General features: G+C 44.5%; 1 protein-coding gene across 1 annotated transcript in view; it reads left to right on the top strand.

Moving 5' to 3' along the window:
* KSR2 (kinase suppressor of ras 2) overlaps positions 1-19,183 on the top strand; it is a 196,156-nt gene that overhangs the window by 52,857 nt on the left and 124,116 nt on the right. Inside the window, 1 exon segment of the mRNA XM_032229918.1 lies at positions 1,973-2,480. Within this exon segment, the coding sequence (XP_032085809.1) occupies positions 1,973-2,480 (508 nt within the window).

Below are 19,183 nucleotides of genomic sequence, written 5' to 3'. Positions count from 1 at the left end.
TGTTCTAGCCCAACTCCCTGATGAGGCAGGAGACCCTTGACCATCCCAGACAAACGTCTGCCCGGTCTCTTCTTTAAAACCTCCAGTGATGGAGCAGCCACAACTTCTGGAGGCAAGCAGTTCCACTGACCAATTCTTCTCACCGTCAGGAAGTTTTGAGATCAGGTTAACAGTTTAGCAGAGTTGGAAGGGATCTTGTAGGTCATCTAGTCTAACCCCCTGCCCAAGCAGAAGTTCCTCTTTAGTACTAGATTGGATCATACAGGCAGACCTACGGAGATACAGGCAGTCCTTGAGTCAGGACCACAACGGGGACCAGAGTTTCTGTTGCTAAGAGAAGTGGTTACCGTATTTTTCGGAGCATAAGACGCTCCGAAGTATAAGAGGCACCTAGATTTTGGGGAGGAAAATAAGGGGAAAATATCTGCCTCTGCCTCCCAGCAATTTGCCTCCTTGCAACCAACAGTACAGACAATATACACAGTGTTATATTTCAGACTATACTTGGACAGATGCTGTTAAAATTGATGTGCTTTCTGGAAGTATAGTTATTCTCTGCTATTTAAAAGAATAGCACTTTTTAAAATAATAGCACTGGGCCTCTTCAGATCAAGCATTTGTTTTAAAAAGGCTTCTTCATTTTGTTACGTTGTCTAGAACAATAATAAAGCAGTCTTTATTATTATAAAGATAATTTATATCAATAATTTGAACATTCTATAGGCATTTATAGGTGTTGACTTACCTCCTTGCAGCAAACAGCCTGATTAGCACAAGAAAAAAAAAATCTGCCCCAGCAATTTGCCACGTGGAGCAAACAGGGAGTTTCACTTTCAGTTTCTCCTGATGATCAGCTGTTTCAGGCTGCAGGGGTTGTTATAGTCTATTGAAGCCTCCGCAAGCCCCCGTTGCTTCAAAGAGATAAATTGCTGGGAGGCAGAGGCCAAAAGGTTGGGGTCGGTGGGTGGGTGGGGTTACATTCAGTGTATAAGACGCACCCAAATTTTCACCCTTTTTTAGGGGGAGAAAGGTGCGTCTTATACTCTGAAAATATGGTAATTAAGTCACACCCAATCTTATGACCTTTTCGTGGTTGTTAAGTGTTCTTCACATTGGGTAGATCAGGCCGAAGCAATGCTGGTAGACTGGGTTAAAGTGATGCAGGCTGTCCACTTACATTTTCCAGGACAGCCCCATGGGCCAGATCCAGCCACATTGCGGCTGGATCTGGCCTATAGGCCTTGAGTTTGTCACCCCTGACCTAGGAGATCAGTTTAAAGTGGATTGAAATTGTAATGTGCATCCATTCCTGTTGTGACCTGCCAGCGGCCAGCAGAGCCGGTGGCAGAGTTGGACAGTGAGGAGGTTGGGGAGGAATATGGGCCAGTCCTGGAGTCTGGGGAAGGCTCTGATGAGGGCTCTGTGTCGGAGGCAGAGAGGGGGCCAGGGCCATCCAACAGTTATCAGTTGCCTTCGGAGTCAGACATCAGTGGGGCAGAAGAACAACTGGAGCCTGTTCCCAGTGTACACAAGCGCAGAGTTGCCAAAGGAAGAGAACAGCTAAAGAACAGGGGTCGACTTGGGAGTAAGGCCAACAGGTGGACGATGAATGGCCCCTCCCAGAGGGAATAAAAGGAGCGAAAGGGGAGTGGAGTTTGCAGGAGACAATTAGTTTGCTTCATTGGTTCCTGACTCTCCGAGGCTCCTTGCCAAGTTCCGCAGATCTCGGCCAGGCAGCTCTCCAAGCCAGATCAGGTCTGTGACTAAATCCTCCCTCAAAAGACTTTGCTGGATGTGAATGAGCAGAATTCACAGTCAATTAATAAAAAGGGGGGGTTTGTCGGGACAAGGCGCCGTGGTTTGGGGAAGCCTAGGTCAGAACAGTCCTGACAGAGTGCGTGGGGCCATGCTTCAAACCGTAAGCTACGATTGCTATTTCTCCTTCCATTTTTTTTGTCGTTTCCCCCTATAGGAGGTAGTCTCTCCAAACAAGATTGGACCATCCAGTGGCCGCCAGCGCCTGAGACCGACAAAGAAAACAGCTCCATGTGCCATTCTGAATCCATGCAGTGGATCCGAACTCACCTCTCTCTGAGTCCCAAGCCTAAGTCCAAGTGCATCCCACACTTCTGCCACCAAGCATTGCCCCATGAGCTTGTCTACACGCACACGGACAGGCTAACTGTGGAAGGTTTTCCAGGACTCTTTCCTCCACTGGAATCCGGCCACCGCTCCTTGCCCCCTTCCCCACGCCAGCGGCATGCAGCCCACACCCCGCCCTGCACCCCAAATATCATCACCACCATGACAGCTCCAGGGACACCGCCGGTCAGGAGGAGGAACAAAGTGAAACCGCCGGGCACGCCGCCACCTTCATCTCGGAAGCTGATCCACCTCTTCCCGGGCTTCACCGTCTTGCATCGGAGCAAGTCCCACGAGTTCCAGCTGGGCAATCGGGTGGACGAGTCTCACACCCCCAAGTAAGTGGACGGAGAGCAAATGGGTTGGCAAACAGGGAGGGTGGGGGGCTTCGACCAGGCGATGGCCAGCTAGTTTTCAAGCCTTCAGGCACCTTACCTGAAGGCCCAGAAGTTGGGTTTTAAGTTTACGGCTCACAGAGATGAGATACACAGAAGGATGTTACCTAGTTGGGTGATGAAACATCTGCAAGAAAACAGCCAAGGTGAGAGAGCACCAAGGACCCTGTGGTGGTGGTCCTCCCCCTCCCCCCTCCTTCTCCACCACACTCCTCTTCATCCTCCCCACCCAATCCCATTTCTTTCTAGCACTGTAGCTTGTATCTACTTTGGGTAAGGAAACATCTGCAAGAAACCAGCCAAGGTGAGAGAGCTACAAAACCCATAGTCGTCGTCCTCCTCCTCCTCCTTCTCCTCCTCCTCCTCCTCCTCCTCCTCCTCCTCCTCCTCCTCCTCCTCCTCCTCCTCCTCCCCCCAATTCCTTTATAGCACTGTAGCTCTTACCTACTTTAGGTAATGAAATGTCTGCAAGAAAACAGCCAAGGTGAGAGAGCTCCAAAACCCCAACAGTCCTCCTCCTCCTCCTCCTCCTCCCCCCCACTCCACAAAGCCCACTCCCTTCTAGCACTGATGGTGTTGCTTCTACGGGGTCCTTGGTTCTCTCAGAGCTTGGTTGTTTCCTTGCAGACATTTCATAACCCAAACTAGGTAACATCAGTGCTACTAAAGAGTGGGCTTTGCGGAGAGGAGGTGGAGGAGAAGGACTGTGGGGGGTCCTTGGTGCTGTCTGTGGGGATCACATGACCCCCCAAGACACTGCAACTGTCATAAAGGTGAATCAGTTGCCCAGCATCCCAATTTTGACCAGATGAGCCTGTGGATGCTCCCAGCAGCCATAAATGTGGGAACAGTCCTAAGACACCTTTTTCAGTGCCATTGTAACTTTCACTAAATGAATTGTTGTAATTCAAGGACTACCTGTACGCTGTTTACCCTGACCCTTTATGAAACATTTTGGGATGGTCCTGTTCGTCTCTTGTGAGGAGACTCAAATCTTTTATCTCAGAAGTCACAGAAAAATAGAGTCAATTGCCCCGTAGTTTAGCTGTTCCATGTTGGGAATTTCCGTCCAAGAAAAACCGTGGGAGTTTTCAGAGTCGGTTTAATGTCAGGGGTGCAAATAATAAATCCATGGCAGGCAAGACTCCGAGGCAATTGAATTCCTAAAATAATACTTGGATTGGGAACATCATATTGGCACACATCGGGTGAAAACCGACTCTGAAAACTGCTGCGGTTTTCACCTAAAAAAAGCAAAAGTTTTCCCACTTTCTCAAAACAATCAGTCATCACGGTCCAATCACCATGCAGTCCGACAGTCGGGTGGCATCCTTCCGCCTTCTTCCAACCAGGTGTGAGAATGACCTTGGTTCCCCAGAGAAAGTATTTTGTTTTGGCTACAAGATCCCCTCTACCTCAAATCCCCCTCCCGATCCCTCAGCTCCAATATGGCAACACTGAAATGGACAAAATGGCTTTTGGTCAGGTCAGCTTCAGGGTTGACAGTTAATTTGTGCCAACACCTTTTTTTAATAAAAAAAGAGTTTTATTATTTTTCCATTGCAAAAATAAACATTCCATCTTTCCTTATGCAGTGTGTCTGGGTATCTCGTTCCTCTTTTGCCACATCTTTCACATTCATATTAACATTATTTCCCTAAGTTTAGTATTATAATATATTGAGCATTTAAACATTCTAAAACTCTCAATTTTTCTTCTTCTTACTGTCTTCTAGTAATTATATCAACATTAAACATCATTATTCTCACCGTGCACAGTTTTATATCTTTATCAAAGTGTATTGTCTACTTATTTTTTTTAGCTTTCTTCATTTTCCAAACTTCTTCTTTTTTCTTTCCAACCATTGGTAAAATACTTCCCAAAACATATAATATTCAGTTTGCTCTTTCTCCTTAATTGCTAATGTTAATCTGTTCATTTCTGCGCATTCTGATATTTTCCTTGGAAGGTATCAACACTTTGTATGCTTATCACGTCCCTTTGTAGATTTTCCAATACCGATATCCCTCCTTTCAACAGACGTATGTTCTATTATTATTATACAATTGTATCACAGCGGCCAGTTGTTTCGCCGGATTTGGCATTGGTTACTAGTCGGGCCCCACCCAGGGGCCTAGGACGTCGTAACGTATTTTCGTAATATGCGTGCAGATCCAAGCAGTGTGGCTTTTTGCATTTGACTGATGGTGATTTTGTCAATTTTTAACTGTTTTAAATGTAATTCCAGTGCTTTTGGAATAGCACCCAGTGTGCCAATTACCACTGGAATTACCACTGGTTTGTGCCATAGTCGTTGAATTTCGATTTTTAAGTCCTGGTATTTTGCGATTTTTCATGTTCCTTCTCGTCGACCCTGCTATCACCTGGTATTGCAATATCTATGATTGTAACCTTGTTTTTCTCAACCAGTGTGATGTCTGGTGTATTATGCGCCAGTATTTTGTCGGTTTGTATACGGAAATCCCACAAGATCTTGACCATCTGATTTTCGGTGACTTTTTCAGGCTGATGTTCCCACCAGTTTGTTGCTGTTTTAATATTAAAATTTTTGCACAAATTCCAATGGATCATTTGCGCTACTGAATTGTGTCGCAATTTATAATCAGTTTATTATTATTATTATTATTGTTGTTGTTATTATTATTATTATTATTATTATTATTATTATTATTACTATTGTTAGTTTGCTGTTTTGCCTGTTTTGGAAAGGAAGGTTGGCTGACGAGCTTTTTATTTGAAAACTTGGCAGATGACACCATGAGGTCGTGGTGAGCCTCTCCCATCCCTGCTGTTTTTAGGATGTTTGTTGTTTTAAAATGATTGGTTTGGGGTTGGTTATTTTTAATGAGATTTATGGGTGCTGTTTTAATGTCACCACCAGGACTGGGTGTGATATAAAGTGTGTAAGTAAATAAACAGCTTTGTCAGAGCAGAGATGAGAACAGAATTGACATCTCATCCGCTAGAGGATGTTTTTTGGTGTAACCATTTCTTCTGAATGTGTCTCCTAGTTTTGCCTATTTCTTGTCTGCTGCAGCCTTAGCGCTTCCTATTTAGGAAACCTGTTTGTCATACAATTTTATGCAGTCTTTTCTTAGATTTATCCCCTTCCTTTCTTCCAGCAGCCTAAAGCAAATCTCCACTGTCTTCCTTCCTCCGTTTTTTCCCCTTTATCATTCTGCTCTTTTCACTACCGTGTTTTCTAACCTATCTTCCTGTTGCAGTTGCCCCTAAAATATAGAGTCACAGAATAATGGAGTTAGAAGGGACCGTGGAGGTCTTCTAGTCCAACCCCCTGCTCAAGCAGGAGAGTCTATACTATTCCATGGCTGTCAGTCCAAAACTACTCAGTGATGGAGCATCTGCAACTTCCAGAGATTGATTAATTGTCCTCACTGTTAGGAAATTTCTCCTTAATTAGTTTCCATCCATTGCTTCTTCACCTGCCTTCTGGTGCTTTGGACAATAAGTTGACCCCCTCTATTACCTCCAATAGACCGATTAGATCCCACAGATTAGGCCTCCTCTGAATTCCATCCGCCGGCCAATGCCGACTGGCGACTACCCGGAGGAGAGCCTTCTCTGTGGCTGCTCCGACCCTCTGGAACGAACTCCCCGTGGAGATTCGAACCCTCACCACCCTCCAGGCCTTCCGCAAAGCCCTTAAACCCTGGCTGTTCCGACAGGCCTGGGGCTAAAGAGCTTTTGCCCCCCCCCTCGAATGGTATGGTTGTTGTGTGCTTTTAAATTGTGTATTGTTCTGTTCGTCTTTTTTATCCCTTATCTGTACCCCCTTCCCTGACTTGGATTGTGAGCCGCCCTGAGTCCCCTTCGGGGAAAAGGGCGGCATATAAATGCAATAAATTCAATTCAATTCAATTCTTTGTAGCAGCCCTTCATATATTGGAAGACTATCATGTCACCCTTAGTTCTTTTAAAAAAAATTAAACTAAGGTGAAGGTAAAGGTTCCCCTCACACATATGTGCTAGTTGTTCCCAACTCTAGGGGGCAGTGCTCATCTCCGTTTCACAGCTGAAGAGCCAGCGCTGTCCGAAGATGTCTCCAAGGTCATGTGGCCAGCATGACTCAAGGCCGAAGGTGCACGGAACGCTGTTCCCTTCCCACCAAAGGTGGTTCCTATTTTTCTACTTGCATTTTTTACGTGCTTTCGAACTGCTAGGTTGGCAGAAGCTGGGACAAGGAACGGGAGCTCACTCCGTTACGCGGCGCTAGGGATTCGAACCACCGAACTGCCAACCTTTCTGATCGACAAGCTCAGCATCTTAGCCACCGAGCCACCCCGTCCCTCTTTATTAAACTAGACGTATCCAATTCCTGCAATCGTTCTTCATGTGTTTTAGCCTCCAGCCCCTAATCATCTTCCTTGCTCTTCTCTGCACTCTTTCCAGAGCTTCAACATCCTTTTTTTTTTTGTATTATGGGGATAACACACACAAAAAAGTGTTTTATTGTATGCTTGGATTATTCTTTCCTCTGTTTCCCGGTAAGCTGTTTGTACGGAACGGCATTTTCCAATTTTATAAAGCTGTCTTGAGCAATATGAAGGAAGGCGTCATAAATACAAGCATGGCAGGAATTAATTTCAGAGCATGGCTGATCTGACCTTTTTCTTTTCAGTCAGTGGCCACATTTCCTTGAGTGATGGGTGAGGATGAATCAAGGGGGGGGCAAGGTCACCCCTTTGTATTTTTGTATTATGTTTTTTTTCATTGCCATGGCCTAGAGGTGGATCTCTCACCTCACCATCAGGAGGCTCTTGAATTCGATCCTAGGTAGAAGCAGATCTTTCTCTCTCTGGGCACAATGAAATTATATCTGCCAAAGAAGACTCCGCATTGGCAACAGGAGGAGCATCCGGCCAGTAAAAACTCAGCTCCATTCAATTGCCCAGACTCCACTCCGATGCAAGGGATTATGGGGTCGCTAAAAGAGGAGGAGGATTCTTTTTTTCTTTTGGACCTCTTTCTTTCGCGCTCCACAGCAGAAAGCGAGGAAGCAAAAACACCCTTTTAAAGACACTCTCAGCTGATCTCCTTTAATAATTGAGTTTCAGAATTCAATTTTTTTTAAAAGAAATTAGGCTGATGTAATTACCACCGCAGGTTGCCAACTCTCGTTATGGAACCACACGCTAGCATAGGTTGCACCGTGTAGGAGATACACTTTAGCCTTTAATTAATGGAATTGAGCCTGTATCTGACATGGTATGTTAAACTATACCATTAGACTTGTGATGATTACTTTGAACTGTTTTTAATGACCTCTGACTAGAGCAATAAAAGCGTGAAAAGGAGAGGACTACTTAATTTGTATTCCTCAACTCAAGGGTCTTATGAGGTGGAAAGTGAAGCGGATTAGCAATATATATTAGCCTTGTTTCAACAAAAGACTGCTGGTTGTTATTTTAAGTCTCTTATCTCTCTCTATGTATGTAAAAGGCAAGTACCACTCACTCATCAAGAAAGCTCCAGAACCGTGAAGCCTACAAACTTGAAATTTGGCACTTAGCTTCCTCTTGGCTTCTAGGTGCTCGCTAAGAAAGAATTTTTCAAAATGACCACCAGATCATTAGTATTTCTTATACTGTGTGTGTGTGTGTGTGTATTTATACATACATACATACATACATACATACAAACACACACACATAAATACAGATACATACATACATACATACATACACACACACCCTCTGATGCTAAGGAGTTAGACATTCTACTCTCCCTCCCCACCTGAAGAGAACTGTGTTCCAACTGCCAGTTCCCTCACATTCCGTTACCTCAGTTCAAACTGGCAGACGTTCCACTCCTTCACTCAGGAGTGGCCTGGGGCTCCTTATGGTACTAAACGTCAGTACCTCAACAAAATGTCTAGGCCTGTCCTTGCACCTATGGAACCACTTCCGAACTCAAGCGGCGGAAGTGATCTTCCCTTATGCACTTCAATCACGACCGCCACTGAGCCAATGAATTGAACCGGAGTGATCCAGTTTGCCCAATCACATAGCTTCATCGCAAAGCACGGGTATCCAGCTAGTCTGCCTATCGGATGATCTGAGTTGGTCCTAATTTTCTTCCCTAGGTTTTTCTTTTCTCTTCCCTGCTCATTTTTAACATTTCTATTTTCTAAGGCCTCAGTACTACTTTAGGGTGGAAGGGGAGGGGGAGTCAATCATTAGGGAGACCTACTGATTCTTAGGGATCCAGGTCAGGGGTGGGTTAAGGCAGTCACTCCTGCCGGTGCACTCATGGTTGCGCTTGATGCGTGCATGCAAAGTGCAGTAATAATTGCTCTGCGCATGCGCAGAAACAAAAAACAAGATGGTGGCGCCAACGACACTGCCCAGAGAATCAGTTCGGGGGCGTGGCAGGTTCCAACGACCCAGGCCACCAAACCATTACCGCTTCGTCCGAACCGGTCCGAACCGATAGGAACCCATCACTGATCCATGTCACAGAGAGGGAGGGGGTCCAGCTATTCCTCCAAAGCACCTGAGAGCAGGATAAGAGGTAATGGATGGAAACTGATCCAGGAGAGAAGCAACTTAGAACTAAGGAGAAATTTCCCGAGAAGCCTAGATCAGAACACTGCTGTCCCGGAACCACACAAGCTAATACTTCTCCCACTTGTTGAGACCGACTTATTTCTCCATGTCTGTTTTTTTATCTGAGAAGGTCAAAACGGAACCTCTGGAATCTTCCTCAGGGAGCAATCCCCCCCTCCCCAGGTGTCTCACTCGGCTATCCGTTTCCTTCCCCGTCTCCGCACTGCCACCTAAATATGAGATGCTGGGCAATGAAGCTTTTGCCTTCAATTTCATGAATCAGTTTATCTCTAATGAGTAGAAAACAGCACATTAGCCATTTGTGCCTGGCGGTGACACATACACACACAGAGGCACACACTCCGATCCATTGATAGGGTTGCCAGCTCATTAAGTCAAAATATGGCACCTCCAAAGGACAGGGATCCATTCTTCCTAATGAACTGTTCCACGCCAGCAGGATTTCGGAAGACGGGAGGAGGGGGGGGAGAGAATTGTCATCTTTCTAGCTCGAGCCATTATTTCCTTCTGACTGTCCTTTCAGAAAAATTCTCAGCCGTCTCTCTTCTTATATATTCCCTTCTTATATATAAAGGGCGGTGGCGGGGGGGGGGAGAAGAAGAAGAAAAACTGGCTGGAGGGAAGAACTGCCTGTAGAATACAAAATAACAGAGTTGGAAGGGACCTTGGAGGTCTTCTAGTCCAACCCCCTGCACAAGCAGGAGACTCTATATTATTCCAGACAAGTGGCTGTCCAATCTCCTCTTAAGAACCTCCACAAATCTGGTGGCAAGTTGCTCCACTGGTTAATTGTGCTCACTGACCGTAAATTTCTTCTGAATTCTAGGTTGAATCTCTTTGATAAGCTTCTGTCCATTACATCTTGCCCTGCCCTCAGCTGCTTTGGAGAACAAGTTAAACTCCTCTTCTCTGTGGCAGTCCCTCAAATATTGGAAGATGGCTGTCATTTTACCCCTAAACTTTGTTAGACTCGATATATACCCTGCTCCTGCAAACCTTCATTTTTTTTTACTATCAGTTCTGTGGGCGTGGCGTAGTGGGCATGGCAGGGGAAGGATACTGCAAAATCTCCATTCCCACACCCCACTCTAGGGGGAAGGATATTGCAAAATTTCCTTTCCCACTCTTCTTCAGGGGAAGGATACTGCAAAATCTCCATTCCCTCCCCACTCCAGGGGAAGGATATTGCAAAATTTCCTTTCCCACTCTACTCCAGGGAAAAGATACTGCAAAATCTCCATTCCCTCCCCACTCCAGGGGAAGGATATCGCAAAATCTCCATTCCCTCCCCACTCCAGGGGAAGGATATCGCAAAATCTCCATTCCCCCCCACTCCAGTGGAAGGATATTGCAAATCTCCATTCCCTCTCCACTCTGGGGCCAGACAGAGGTGGCATTTTCTGGTTCTCCAAACTACTCAAAATTTCCACTACCGTTTCTCCAGAACCTGTCAGAACCTGCTGAATTTCACCACTGTTTAACTTCCAGCCCAACTTCCAATCAAATTTGTTGCTCTCTCTTTACTCTTTCGAGAGTCTCTACCAGAGGTGGCATTCAGCCAGTTCAGACTGTTTCAGGCAAACTAGTAGCGGAGATCGCGGGTGGAAACCCACTCTGGTTCTATGCCGTCTTATTTAGCCACTTTTTTAGGCTGGCCACGTGCGCAGAAGGTGCATGCATCAGCCAAGCGCATGTGTGGAAGGTGTGTGCATGCGTGAAGCAAGTGTGCATGTGCAGGGCAAACCTGTGGTAAAAAAGTGGAACCCACTACTGGCTTCTACATCTTTTTTTATTTTTGTATCATAGTGACCAATACTCCATGCAGAATGCTATCAAAAGGATAGCCGAGCTAGTTTTCTGAGAAGAACTTAATATTTTAACTTAGGACCATGTCAAATCTCCCAAGAGAATTAAAAGGAGGATTTTGGGGGTTTCTCTGCTCTTCATCTGATGAAATATTACAAAAGCATCAGGGTGACGAAGGGAGGGCAGATTGGATAGGAAGCAACACTTATTTCAAAATTAAGCCAAGTGCTGCACCACTTCAAAGACACAGATTTGAGCCTGGAGGCATTAGTTAATGACATCATTGGACTCAGATTATGGTTAATATTCACAATCAAAGAATGATGGTGCACGCACGCCTACAGACCCCCTTCTGAAAACACAAAAGCTGCAAATTCCTGGCCTTTCTTCCATCACAAGCAGTTAATCCATTAAAACCACCAATGCCAGTTTGTTCCTAATCTTGTGAAATTTCTTAATGTTCTCATAATAATCATGGTTTAATGTCTAGTTTGATAAAAAGAAGAACTAGGGGAGACATGATAGCAGTGTTCCAATACCTCAGGGTTGCCCCAAAGAAGAGGGGGTCAAACTATTCTCCAAAGCACCTGAGGGTAGAACAAGAAGCAATGGGTGGAAACTAACCAAGGAGAGAAGCAACTTAGAACTGAGGAGGAATTTCCTGACAATGAGAACAATTAATCGGTGGAACAGTTTCCCTCCAGAAGTTGTGAATACTTCAATACTGGAAGTTTTTAAGAAGATGTTGGATAACCATTTGTCTGAAGTGGTGTAGGATTTCCTGCCTGTAGGGGGTTGGACTAGAAGACCTCCAAGGTCCCTTCCAATTCTGTTCTGTTTTTTTTTTCTTTATATGAACACACATCAAGTATAATCTTTCCTATATTTATTCTATTCTATTCTATTCTATTCTATTCTACTCTACTCTACTCTACTCTACTCTACTCTACTCTACTCTACTCTACTCTACTATACTCTACTATACTATACTATACTATACTATACTCTTCATTCTATTCTCCAAAGCACCTGAGGCAGGACAAGAAGCAATGGGTGGAAACTAATCAAGGAGAGAAGCAACTTAGAACTGAAGAGAAATTTCCTGACAGTTAGAACAATTAATCAGTGGAACAGCTTGCTTCCAGAAGTTGTGAATGCCCCAACACTGAATGTTTTAAAGAAAAAGTTGGATATGCATTTGTCTGAAGTGGTGTAGGGTTTCCAGCCTAAGCAAGGGGTTGGACTAGAAGACCTCCAAGGTCCCTTCCGACTCTGTTATTCTATTTTTCTATTTTCACCCTTTGTCAGTTTCTCCAGTGTCATGTCGGCAAGATTTAAGGAAAGCCTCCCTCAACTTTCCCCCCCACTCTCTCTATAGAGGCTGGTGGGGCAGACGTAGGTAATTTCACTGCATGCCAGCGACAAGGAACCAGTAGTTGGGGAGGGGGGGGGGAATGAATTGGTGAGGAGCTCTGTAGAGAAAGCCTGCTGAGATGAAAATGAATGAAACCTTGAAATGCGAAGCTCTATGGAAACGGAGCAGAGGAATATTCGTTTCCAGCAGAAGACACCTATTCCCAGCCCTGCACAAATATAAAATATCAGGATCCTCATAAAGGTGGCTTGCTTTGCCACATGACTAATTCACCCTGTTTTCAAGGGTTAACATAGCTATAAGCACACCTCTCTGCATTTCTAGTAGCTAGGACATTACTTTCCATTTTTTTAAAAAAAAAAACCAGAAATTGTGGGTTTCATACATGCCGAATCCTCTTAGCAGGCAACAGAATAACAGAGTTGTTATTGGAAAGGGCCTTGGAGGTCTTCTAGTCCAACCCCCTGTACAAGCAGCAGACCCTACACCACTCCAGGCAAATGGCTGTCCCATCTCTTCTTCGAAAACCTCCAGTGATGGAGCATTCACAACTTCTGAAGGCCAGCCCTTCCCCTGGTTAATTGTTCTCACTGTCAGGAAACGTCTCCTTAGTTCTAGGTTGCTTCGCTCCTTGATTAGTTTCCATCTATGGTTTCTTGTCTTGCCTTCCCGTGCTTTGGAAATAGGTTGACCCCCCCACTTCTTTGTGGGAGTCCTTCAGATATTAGAACGACTAATTCTAATATTAGCCTGTTGTCATGTCAATGTCAGACCTTCTTTTCATTAAAGTAGACATACCCAGTTCCTGCAACCGTTCTTCATGTTTGAACCTCCAGTCCCCTCACCATCTTCGTTGCTCTTCTCTGCACTCTTTCTGGAGTCTCAACATCTTTTTTTTATTGTGGTGACCAAAAGTGGATGAAAACAGAAGACAACACACACACACACAAATACACGCACAGACACGTTAGGCTATTGACGCTTGAAGGATTTCCATGGTTATATAACCTCAAGTCCTCATAACTGTTGTTGTTGTTGTTGTTGTTGTTATTGTTGTTAGTTGCAAAGTCATGTCTGACCCATCAGACCCCATGGACAATGTTCCTCCAGGCCTTCCTGTCCTCTTCCATCCTCTGGAGTCCATTTAAGCTGACTCAGACTGCTTCAGTGACTCCATCCAGCCACCTCCTTCTCTGCCATCCCCTTTTCTTTTGCCCTCCATCGTTCCCACCATGAAGCTCTTCTCCAGGGAGTCCTTCCTTCTCATTAGGTGGCCAAAGGATTTGAGTTTCCTCTTCAGAATCTGGCCTTCTAAAGAGCAGCCAGGGTTGATCTCCTCTAGGACTGACCGGTTGGATGGCCTTGCAGTCCAAGGGACTCAATGCAGGAGTCTTCTCCAGCCCCAGAGTTCAAAGGCCTCCATTCTTTGGCACTCAGCCTTTCTTATGGTCCAACCTTCACAGCCATCCATTACAACTGGGAAAACCACAGCCTTGACTAGACACACTTTTGTTGGCAGGGTTGATGGGCTGTCTGAAAAAGTAAGCAAGGTCATGGCACACACTTGAAAGTAAATCAGGAAGACTGTAATTGTGGGGTCTGCCTGGCAAGAACAAAGAATGCTTGTCAACTGGAAATATACATGTGTAAAGCTTGTAGCAATTATGGGTAGTTAGAAAGCTGATAAAAAGTAACAAGAATTAGACAACTTGCAGACCTCAGCTAAAAGTTAGAAATAGAGATGGTCGGCAGCAAATGAAATGTGTATTAGGTAACTTCCAGAAGCTTTCATTCAGGCTTAGGAATACTTAGGAATACAAGCTTAGGAGACCAATAGAAGAAATTGTAGAATTATTACTAAAATGTTTATTAGATGATATTTCTTATTATCTCACCTTGTCCATCCTTCAGTGAAAATGTATAAAGTTTATTTAATCTTTTGTTCTTGGTCTTGGCATTTTAGCCAGGAACTCTTTTTCCTTGGAGTACTCCAATAAAAAGCAACCAGAAAACCTGCACATGGTGTCTGGTGTCCATTATTGGCTTCAGCACCAGGCTCAGACTTGAATTGGGAACAACAGGTTGATATCTCTGCTTTTTAGTCTGCTGTCTGGATTTGTCATCGCTTTCTTCCCCAGGAGCAAGCGTCTTTTAATTTCTCGGCTGCAGTCCCCATCTGCGGTCATCTTGGAGCCCAGGAAAAAAAACCAGTCACTAGAATTTAGAATTTAGAATTTACTTTATTTGTATGCCGCCCTTTTCCCTGAAAGGGACTCAGGGCGGCTCACAATTCAAGGGAGGGGGAAACAAACAAAGTTACAAAATATAAAGACCATACACAGTTAAAAAACACAACAATCATAGCATTCGAAGTGGGGCTGCAAGTCTTTAGCCCCAGGCCTAAAGACTTGCCAGGAACAGCCAGGTTTTAAGGGCTATGCGGAAGGCCTGGAGGGTGGTGAGGGTACGAATCTCCATGGGGAGTTCGTTCCAGAGGGTCGGAGCAGCCACAGAGAAGGCTCTCCTCCGGGTAGTCGCCAGTCGACACTGGGCAGCTGATGGAATTCGGAGGAGGCCTAGTCTGTGGGATCTTATTGGTCTAGTGGAGGTAATTGGCTACCTCCATTTCTTCCCCATCTATTGCCTTATAACTTAATTTTTTAAAAAAAATATTTTAAACACTTATACACAATGACCCAAACATGCACAAGACTTACAAATGACATCAGAACTACACATTCCTTCTTACAGCAGATATCTATCGGTGCATCTTTACAACACTATTTCCCTCTCAATACATTCTAATTTTACATTTATAATTCTTTTATTTCTTACTCTGTTGCTTAACAGTCTGTCATTCGTATCAGACAGTCTTTGTTATTCTATTATATAACTTTTTTCTACTTTTGTAAATCCTACTTTTCCTACATTTGTCACGGTTTCCTACTTCTTCTATCAAACTTGCATTTCCCAAATTCTTATTTCCTATTTCTAGCCTCACACCACTTATATCATTTTCCCCAAATTAAATTAAATTAAATGCCTTATATACTTGAGTGAAGATTCAACTTTGTCTTGCTTTCTGCCCAAGCTGGATTTGTCTTCTACAAATTCTCTCTAGTGCCAGAAATGCTGTTGCAATTTAACTAGATGGCTGTGTATGTGTGTGGGAAACGATGAGATCTTCTCTGTCCGTCACTGTCTTCTTCTCTGTAATTAACATTTCAGGTGAGCGGAAGTGCGGCTCTGGGAGAACTAACTGGGATAGAAGTTAATCAAGCATGTCCGGCTGCTAATTGCAGAAGGGGTCCTTAGGAGCCTCCCTCCCTATTCTTTCGGTTGTGTAGACCTGGGGGGTGGGGGTCCGGCGGGACTCCACCTACTTCTTGTCGGACTATCATGATTTATAATTAAAGTGGCTGGAGCTTGCATAAACGCAAGGGGAGAATTCCCCAGAGACTGTGTAGTTTATTAACATAAATTGATCAAGGGAAGAGAGAACAAATACTAAAGAATTTCTCCACTCTTCAGTGCTCAAGGAAGAGCCCCTTTCCCACTGCACTGAGAGGAAAGGGAACTTGGAAGGGACTCAGTGGAAGGATGAAGGTTAATTTATTCTAATAGGTCTTAATGATTTTCAGGAGGCAGCCACTGAATCCTGCCTTCTAATCCCATTAGTGTTTCAGGATAATGATTAGCACATTAAAAAGGAAAGGGTTTTTTTTCTCCCTCTCCGGTGCAATTAGATGCAGGTGCTGTCATTTAACCTGCTAGAGAGGTGTTCAAACTATTCATAAGCGCAGAGAACAATGGCTTTTTAGGCAAGCTTAGCTTTTAAGCCCAACTTAAAGTTTGTGTTGCATGCTTCCATATGGGAAATAGAAATGGAGGTAGTGACAGATTTTATTTTCCTGGGCTCCAAGATGACCACAGATGGGGACTGCAGCCAAGAAATTAGAAGACGCTTGCTCCTGGGGAGGAAAGCGATGGCAAATCTAGACAGCCTACTAAAAGCAGAGACATCACCCTGCCAACAAAAGTGTGTATAGTCAAGGCTCTGGTTTTCCCAGTTGCAAGGGATGGCTGTGAAGGTTGGACCATAAGGAAGGCTGAGCGCCAAAGAATGGAGGCCTTTGAAGTCTGGTGGGAGAAGACTCCTGCGAGTCTCTTGGACTGCAAGGCCATCAAACTGGTCAGTCCTAGAGGAGATCAACCCTGACTGCTCTTTAGAAGGCCAGATCCTGAAGAGGAGACTCAAAGACTTTGGCCACCTAATGAGAAGGAAGGACTCCCTGGAGAAGGGCTGAATTCTGAGAACGATGGAGGGCAAAAGAAGAAGGAGGCGACAGAGAACGAGGTGGCTGGATGGAGTCACCAAAGCAGTCAGTGTGAGCTTAAATGGACTCCAGAGGATGGTAGAGGACAGGAAGGCCTGGAGGAACGTTGTCCATGGGGCCGCGATGGGTTGGACATGACTTCGCAACTAACAACAACATGGGAATTGCTAAATGAAGGATAATGGTTGGAAGGAACCTGTTGGGAAATGGTCAGCTAGGCTGGAAGGAGGGATCAAGCAGGAAGCTAGATTTATACCCTCTTTTGGGCTTTGAATTTGAGCTTGTATTCTGATTGGTTGTCAGGCTCCCATGCAGGGGCAACTCTGTTGGCTGTCCTGCGTCCCAAGCTTGGTTAACTCTTGGGTGATGATGTAATGAAAAGGCTTTGGCATTCCTATTATAGCTCTGCCTGAAGGAGGTAGATTTTTGTTATGTAGAATAGCCTGGCTTAGGCCTTAACAGCACATTGACAAAGGTGGTGGGGAGGTTGAGTTTCTCTCTCCCTTTTAGGGGAAACATTCTGCCCTTTTGATATTTCCTAAAATATCTCATTTTCCTAGGAAAGGGGAGGGGCTAACTTCCTACAGTATCTACTCGATTTCTCCCATCTGATGTTTTGATCGATGGAAACATTGACGGTTTCATTAGGCTGTCACAAATCAAAGGCCTTTCATTTACTTCTAAATGGCCCAGTGCTGGTTCTCCGGAGCGATGCGCGCCAGAACCTTCCAATTAGCATTTCCGTTTCTGCTTTAAATGCTGATTGGTGATGGGTTACTAAGTGCCGATGAAATGCTTAAGAAGACCCAAGGAAGTCATAAGGCTCCTTTTTTTTTTAATTTTTATTATTATTATTATTACCGGTGCTTCCTCTCAGTCTGTTTTCCAGATTACTGTCTGTTGATGATGATGGGGGGGAATTCTTGAAGGACCAGAGAAACTTTGTGAAGGGGGAAAAAAAGCAATGTTGCAGATCTTGACCTTATGAGCCAACAGCTGAAATTCAGTCATTACAGCTGGGATGCCATTTGGCTCAGCGTCCGCTGAGCAGTCGCAAAGTGTCTCATCAAACTCTTTCAGATGTTCGTTTTTTCCCCCCAACTTTGGCTAGTCCAAAGAAACCAGGCATTAGTAGTACCATATTTTCAGAATATAAGAAGCACTGGAGTATAAGACGCACTAAGATTTTGAAGAGGCAAATTTTTTAAAAAACAGTTTTTGAACTCTGCAGAACTCCCCCAAAATAGCCCGTTTTTCACAAAAACGGGTCCGTTTTTTTGTCAAAAAAGGCCATGCATAGCCTTTAGGAGGCTTATAGAGTGCTCCTGGGGCTGTGGGGGCAAAAATGAACAAAAAACTCCATATTTTTTACTGATTTTTGCCCTCACCAGCCCCCAGGAGCACTCTGGAAGCCTCCTAAAGGCTATGCATGGCCATTTTTGCAAAAAGGGTGGGGTTTCAGTGTATAAGTCGCACCCAGATTTTCACCTTCTTTTTTGAGGGAAAAAGGTGTGTCTTATACTCCAAAAAATATGGTTATTCAGGAACCTGGTCAGTTTGAGTTAAATGGGGTTGACATTCCCACATAGTTGTCACTGTTACAAGTAACACCCCTAACAAAAGAACACTCCGAGGCTTGAGTCTCCTCAGAATTTCCATTTTATTAGAGATGTCACATTGGCACATCTGGGAAAACCCGAATCTGAAAGTTTTCCCCACCCAAACAGAAGTTCAAGTCCCTGCCCAGCTCCCTCATGTCCATCACATGGTCCAGTCAGGCGCCATCCAAAATTGGAGATGCCTCCCAGTCACACCCTCACAGCTGCAGGGCAAGGTGTCCTTGACTCTCTGAGAAAAGAATGCTATTTTGATATACCCTATTTTCCCCAAAATAAGACCTCCCCGATAATAAGCCCAATCGGGGTTTGGAGCGCATGTGCTAAATTAAACCCTCCCCCCCAAAAAATAATTTCCCTCCCCTAAAATATTGCAACACAGCAGCAGCCATGAGGTGACCACACTCTCTGCCTCCTGCACCTTGAAAATAATAAGACCTCCCCGAAAATAAGGCCAAGCGCTTATTTCAGGCGGGTCAAAAGTAAATAAGACCCTTATTTACGTATATCTCCCATACTGTATATAAACCCCCTCCCAATTTCCCACAGCATTAATTATGGCGGTAAAGATGGCTTCCATAAAACTATTCTGACAATAGTTTTGTTCCATGCAGTATCAACTGTGTGAACTCTCATACTGGAAATTAAAAATAAAAAAAAGTTTCTTCTTCCCGCTATGTATTCAAAATGTACAATGATGTGTGTGTGTGTGTGTGTGTGTGTGTGTGTGTACAGGTATTCCTCAACAACAACAGTTCATTTAGTGATCATTAGAAGTTACAACGGCATTGAAAAAAGTGACTTTTCCAGAGGAAAAAAGAAACCCCAGAGAAAGTTCACTTTGCTTTTGAAAAGCCCCTTTGGGACTCTGATTTAGTGTTAAATCCAAATTGAATGATTGGCA

Source organism: Thamnophis elegans, chromosome 13, assembly GCF_009769535.1.
Source record: "Thamnophis elegans isolate rThaEle1 chromosome 13, rThaEle1.pri, whole genome shotgun sequence".
Lineage (NCBI taxonomy): Eukaryota > Metazoa > Chordata > Lepidosauria > Squamata > Colubridae > Thamnophis > Thamnophis elegans.
The sequence above is the reverse complement of the archived record's forward strand: the minus strand, read 5'-3'. Positions and strand labels throughout refer to the sequence as shown.